The following is a 6,952-nucleotide window of genomic DNA, read 5'->3' as shown; positions in this document are numbered from 1 at the left end:
TCCAAATGTTCTGAAACGTTTTTGGTCCAAAGAGACCTAGGGTCTAAAACCGTTATTTCGACTAGGCACGTTTTGACCGTATCAAATGATATATATTTAAAATACATCCTTATTTAAAACAAGTTAAAAAGCAGTAAGTTCGGCCGGGCCGAACTTTGAGTACCTTCCACCAATTTGAACGAATTTTAAAATTTTCAAAAAATAAAACCTTAAACAATTCTGTTAAAAAAAATACCGAATATAGCCGTTATGTTGGGGTCTATATGTCCACCTCGTATACATTGGCATTGTTTGTCATAAGACATTTTTCTGTCACAGGCTGTAGTTCCCTTTACGATCATCAAATACCAAATCAAATCAAAACAAAATCCGGTGAATAATGACGCTAAAATCATCAAAATACCGAATATAGGGATGTACCGTTATATGGGAGCTATACGAAGTCGAGGATCTGCTTAGATAATTTTCTGTCCTAAGCTGTAGTATCCATTTCGAACTTCAAATGCCAAATTTGAAACAATTCCGGTAAATAATGTCGCTAAAATCATCAAAATACCGAATATCGGGAGGTACTGTTATATGGGGGTTATATGAAAAAGTGAACCTACATGGCCCATTTACGAACTTGTGCATGTGTGCAAAATTTTAGCCTTCTATCTCAATTCGATCGGAAGATAGCGTGATTACAACAGACAGACGGACATCGCTAAATCGACTTAGAGTTTTACGGTGATCAAGAATATATATACTTTATTGGGTCTGACATGAGTATTTCGAGGAGTTAGTATGGTGGAGGGTATAAAAATACACAAATATTGTATAAACATTTTTGAGATTCTTCGTTTTTTCAGTATTCGTATACATCTTCAACAAAAAATGTCCGCCGAATTTATTTTGTCATTTCATTCAGAAATATTCTACCTCACTCCATTTTTTATCTTAATTTGTATTATCAAAAATAATTTTTATTTTCCTATTTCAATAATCTTTTACATCGGCTCATGTTCGATTAATCGCCTAGTGATTGTATATTGATGGTATATATTCGTAGATTCTTATCGGCAACAATTAAAAACTATTTGCTCGATTGTATGTTTGTAATACGCTCTCATATAACACTTGACGGGCAGACTTGATTATCAGCAAAAAAACAGCTGAGAAATAAATTCAAATAAAATGGAAAACTACAGTGAAAACAATAATAAAGCAGCCGGTTTATCTCAGTGCAGTGCTCAAGCGAGAAAGGTGGCGGTGATAAGAACGAAAAAAAAAAACGCTCGAAATGAAAAATAACAACAACATCAATTGACATGTGTGAAGAGAATGTTTTGTAGATTAATTCTGTCAAGCGGCGATGGGTAGTGAGCGAGCGTATCGTGTGGGTCAGTAATATTTTGGTTTCGGCGAAAACACAACCGCTCGGTGGCTCTTCGAAAGAAATAAAAATGCGTGTGGCTATTTTGGGAGGCGGTATAAATGGCTTTTGCTGTGCCGTTAGAATACAGGAGTTCTATCAAAAACAAAATCGTCCCATCGAGGTGACAGTGTTGTCGGAAAAATTCTCACCCAATACAACGGGTGATGGCTCGGCTGGTCTGTGGGGTCCATATTTGTTGGGTGGCACCCCAACAGAGAAAGTGCAGTGAGTTGTGTGGGGATAATTGTTAAGGGAAGAGGGAAACTGAAATTCTTTCTTCTTATTAGCAAATGGTCCAAGGGAATGCATGACTTCTTGCAAGAATTGTGGGTCTCTGAAGATGCCGGTGAGGCTGGCATATGTTTAATGCCAGTGATACGTCTAACGACAACCGATACACCTGTTGATGATTTCTGGAAAGATATTGTCTATGGCTGTCAAGACATGACACCGGAGTTGTTAAAGGAATATAATTCAAACAGAGCAAAGAAATACACGTAAGTAGTTAGAATAGTAAAGAGAGAAATCATTTTATTAAAATCGGAGGATGTTTGGTTAGAGCGAATGTGTATGTTTTCCGGTTTTGGACAAAGTGACTATTTGTTTCAATATCGGTTTGAAAATTAGTATATCAGATTCTGTGGACTCTCTCCTATGTATTTGTTTGGGGGCAGAATAGCTGGTCACGCCTACTTTTTTACATATCTGCATGTATAAATCAAGTGTCTAGACCGATTCTACCCAAATTCTACGATTCTACCTAAACTTTTGGTTGTTGCAGTGGAAAGGTTTTTGAAAAATGAAAAATCGAAAATTTGATTTTTGAAAGGGATATGTTTTGAAATGGCTTTTCGAAGGGAAAATTTGAAAATTCTCAATGGAAAAATTGGAAAAACCAAAAAGCGAAATTTTGAAAATTTTCGCTGATTTATAAGTTACAGTCATTTAAGCGAATAGTGCATTAATTTCGAAACAAATATTTTGAAAATATATCAGATACAACACCATGTGAAGCTAAAATCTAGAAATTTGCCATGTCCGTCAATATTGATGTGATGTGTTGAGATAAGGCAGGGTGTTTAGAAATTCGAACTATAAGCGTACTAAAAGGAGCTAAAAATTGAGGTAGAATTCAGAAATGTGAAATGATTGATGTACAATTTTTTATACCCTACACCACATAGTGGTAAGCGTATTATGTCTTAGTGCATTTGTTTGTAACATGGAGAAGGAAGCGAGATAGACCCGTACTTACTTCAGAGGATAACTGTCCATGTATTTTTATGAACAAAATGCAGGTCGTATTTAATATCCGATTGAGATGAAATTTCCAAAAAAATACTTGTTTGGCCCAAGGACAAACCCTATTATGTTCAACCGATTTCAGATAAATTGTGAAACAAATGGCCAATATCAGTCCTTATGACCTGAATTTTGGGACATCCGATGGAATTCAGACTAAAAGCAATGCTTCAATTTTGGTGAAAATCTGTTAAGATATAGCTTTAGGTCCCATATATATGTTTTGAGTCTCTCAAATGCGTAATATGCACTTCAAAGGAATTATGTTTGGTACCAGATAACTTATGGAGCCTGCAAATACTTCTGTAAAATTTTAACGAGATCGGATACAGATTAGGATATAGCTGCCATATATATGTTTATCCGATTTCAGTTTTTTTGTGCAACATATGACAAGTATCGGCCCAAATGGACTGCATTTTGGTACATCCGACCAGATTCGATCTAGAAGCAAGTAAATAAAATTTGGAGAAAATCAGTCCAGATACAGCTATAGCTCCATATATATTTTTCACCCCATTTGGTGTTTAGGTCCCTCATATTCGGAATATGCCCCCACAAGAATGATATTTGGTACCAGATATCAGATGCAGCTCAGAAATGCCTCTATCCAATTGTATCAAGATCAGTTCAAGTTTGGACATAGCTCCCATATATAACTTCAACCGATTTCGGGTTAATTGTGGACCAAATGGCCAATATCAGTCCAACTGATCTGAATTTTGGCATATTCGACCGAAATTAGTCTAGAAGCAAGAACACCAAATTTCATGAAAATCGGTTCATAGCTCCATATATATGTTTAACCTGGAAATGAAGCAAGGAACCTCATTTTGTTATCATTCTTGGGCGGCGCGTGCCGAGTGCGATGGTGCTGAGTCCTGTTGGAATATTCAATGTCTGCGGCCAAAATGTTTGCGTGCCCAAGGCTTTAATACACCCTCCAGAATATTTTGGCGATAATATTCGGCATTTATTCTGATGCCACGATCGATTAATACGAACCGAGAGCAATCATCGGCTGTTATGGCGGCCCACCCCATCACCATGGTCGGCGCTTGAGTTCTGGTGACCAACCGAAGGTGCACATTTTCAGCTGACCTCTTTGGCACGTAAACACGATCATTTTGTTTGTTTACAAACTTCTGGACATCGAATGTTTTATCATTGGAGAAAATCAAATTCGGCAGTTCACCACTTTCGGCCAAGCAAATCAACTATTTAGCTCTTTTAAGTCAATTTTTTCCATTGCGGTGTAAGTTCTTGCTCTTTTTTGGAATTTCAATGGCTTTACCCGGAGCTCATTTTTCAATATTTGCCGAATGGAATATTGCGATATGTTCAGCTCACGAGCCATTTTTCGGCCACTGCGAAGCGGTTTTCGATCAAGTCGCTTCTTTACATTTCGAACCATTTCTGCTGATGTTGCTGTTTTCTTCCGTCCACTTCCTTGACGTTTGGCTACGCTACCAGTATCACCGTGTAACGAGCGGTGGTACGAGACACGAAAGATTTATTCACATTTAAATGCTGGATGGCTCTAACGATAGCCACTTCTGGTTTTTCAGCCAAATATAAACGAATCACACTATCACGCTTGAATTCCATCACGAATAACTTTTTTTCTGGAAAATTCTCACCAAAATGCTTTCGTACGCTTGTAAACAATATAATGAGCTGTCACTGGAATAATTTTAACATCTGCCGAACAAGTGGCTTAGAAATGACAGCAGTCTGAAGTTGGTTGCAGTTTTTTCATCTCAAATGTGTCTTCAATTTTTATTTTTATTTCCATAGTCGTCTTTCCTGTAGTTATTAAACACCGAACCGAGCCAAAATCTCCGGCAACAATCCATTTTATGGCTTAGATTTGTTATACCCTCAGCCATATGGCTACAGAGGGTATATATTATTTGATTTGCCTAGTCGAAATAACGGTTTTAGACTCTAGGTCTCTTTGGACCAAATCCGTTTCAGAACATTTGGAGTCGATCTAGCGATGTCCGTCCGTCTGTTTGTCTGTCTGGCTGGTGCGCACGATAACTCTTGAAGGGAGTATCCGATTTGGTCCAAACTTGGTACATCGTAATATTTTTGTCAAACTTAGATCGAGTTCGAAGATGGACAGTATCGGCCCACCCCTTCTGATACCTCTACCCACAAAAAGGTCGAAATTTTCAAAAATTATATTTTTTGCACAGAAAAAAAAAATTCTAATATTTGCATCAGTGCTGGGTCAGATGCAAAAATAGAGAATACCGGTCCACTGCATCAAGTACCTCCCCCACAAGGTATAAAAATTTGGAATAACTATAAGTCTTCACACATCCCCATATTTATATCAACCCGAGATCTGGTGTTAAGATGGAATATATTGGCTCACTCCTTCTAGTACCCCCCACAATAAGTCGAAACTTTGAATATCCATTAAGCTTATAAAACGCGAAATTAACATCGGATTCCGTTCAAGACTTGGTACATCCTTATATTTCCATCAACACAACACAGTCCGAACCTAGCACGTCGCAATATTTATATCACATTTTTTTGGTCCGATACGAAATAGCCAATATTGGCCCATTCCTTCGGAACCTACTACATAAAGGGTTAAACATTTTAATAATCATAACAGAAGTCCAAATATTTTTAAATAATCGAACAATGGCTGAGGGTATACAAACTTACCGATAATTTTTACTTGTTTGTAATTAGTTTTTGTGTAGCACAGTGTAATTTATATCTTCAATTTTGTAAAAATTGTGTATTTATACGTATATTAAATTCTTTTTATATCCTTATTTTTTTTTGCAGTTCCGGACTTCATTTCGTCACATACACCTCCGAGCCACGAAAACTGCTACCTTACCTAATGAAGCGTTTTGAAAAACATGGTGGTAAGGTTATGAAACAAAAAATCGATAGCCTTGAGAAATTCTTACAAAACAGTGAATACGATGTGGTCATCAACTGTACCGGTTTGGGATCACAACAGGTGATTGGAGATAATAACATGTATCCAGTTCGTGGTCAAGTGGCACGAGTCCGGGCACCATGGTTGTACTATTGTCTGTTGGATGAGAGTGATGATGGCAATTATATTATTCCCAAGTAGGTGCAGCAGTAAAGTACATTAAAATATTATATTTTAAAATCATTTAAATTTCAGCATGGACACCGTTGTAATGGGTGGTACCCATCAGGAGAACGATTACAATATTATGCCATGTCCCAAGGATAAGAAATTCATTATGGATGGTTGCTGTGAAATTGTGCCCGACTTGAAAAATGCCACACATTTGTTCGATTGGGTGGGTTTGAGGCCTGGCCGGCCCAGTCTGCGTTTGGAGGCTGAACAAAAAGGTATTATATTTTTTAAACAATTTTGAAAAGAATATATTAAACCTTAATATTTTTTAAAGGTAAACACTTTGTCATCCACAACTATGGCCATGGTGGCAGTGGTGTTACATTGGCCTGGGGCTGTGCTGAAGATGTTCTCGATATTATGGAGAAGACACTACAGAAACAACATCAACAGAAGGCAAAGCTGTAAAATCTTAACATTTGTTAACAGTAACCGAAATGTAAATAAACAAATACAATTTTCTTTCTTCCAAGAATGTTTCTCAACATTGTTGCTGGCATCATTGTTTTGTGTGTTTGGTTGTGTCGCAACAATGGGGTGGTTTCTTAAAACCACTTCGTTTTTTCGACAAGTTGTCGAATGCCGTTATTGGTCTCATATTTTAGATATTTTTCTTAGTATGCCGTCGGCATTTGTTGTGAAATGTGTGATACGAATGAGATGCGGATACATTGAATTTTCTTTGGATAAATTCAAAATAATGAAACCCGATTGGATTTTTATGGGCAATATATTTGTAACACTTAAATTTTAACTTGATGCATTTAATTTATATTTTATTAACAAAAAAAAAAAAAAAAAGAAAAGAAAAAAAGAAACATCCATTTTAGTTTTGCCGTCACTCGTTAAATGAAGTAATTATTCCTCATTTTCGGTAAATTGAAAGTTTCATTCACAATTTTCAGCCGAATTGATATTTTGAATCCAAGTAGGATGTGGGAATTCACATCGGAGTTGTTTTTTCGAGGGCGCTATTCCAAAAAGTGGACCGATATTACCCATTTTCCGTAAATATAATTCTGGATGTAATTCAAATATCTCTATCAAATTTCGAAGCTTTGTCTGAATTTAAATATGGTTAGTAACTC

At 36.7% G+C, this 6,952-nt stretch overlaps 1 protein-coding gene across 1 annotated transcript; it reads left to right on the top strand.

Annotated features, from left to right (window-relative positions):
• Positions 1-1,363: 1,363 nt before the first annotated feature.
• On the top strand, positions 1,364-6,353 carry LOC101888461 (D-aspartate oxidase). The gene is made up of 5 exons (XM_005177557.4): positions 1,364-1,642; positions 1,705-1,914; positions 5,531-5,827; positions 5,886-6,079; positions 6,139-6,353. The coding sequence occupies exons 1-5, from the start codon at positions 1,446-1,448 to the stop codon at positions 6,270-6,272; spliced, it is 1,032 nt and encodes a 343-aa protein (XP_005177614.1). The 5' UTR covers positions 1,364-1,445; the 3' UTR covers positions 6,273-6,353.
• Positions 6,354-6,952: the final 599 nt, after the last annotated feature.

Source organism: Musca domestica, unplaced genomic scaffold (assembly GCF_030504385.1).
Source record: "Musca domestica strain aabys unplaced genomic scaffold, Musca_domestica.polishedcontigs.V.1.1 2, whole genome shotgun sequence".
Taxonomy (NCBI): Eukaryota; Metazoa; Arthropoda; class Insecta; order Diptera; family Muscidae; genus Musca; species Musca domestica.
This window is presented reverse-complemented; position numbering and strand designations above follow the sequence as displayed.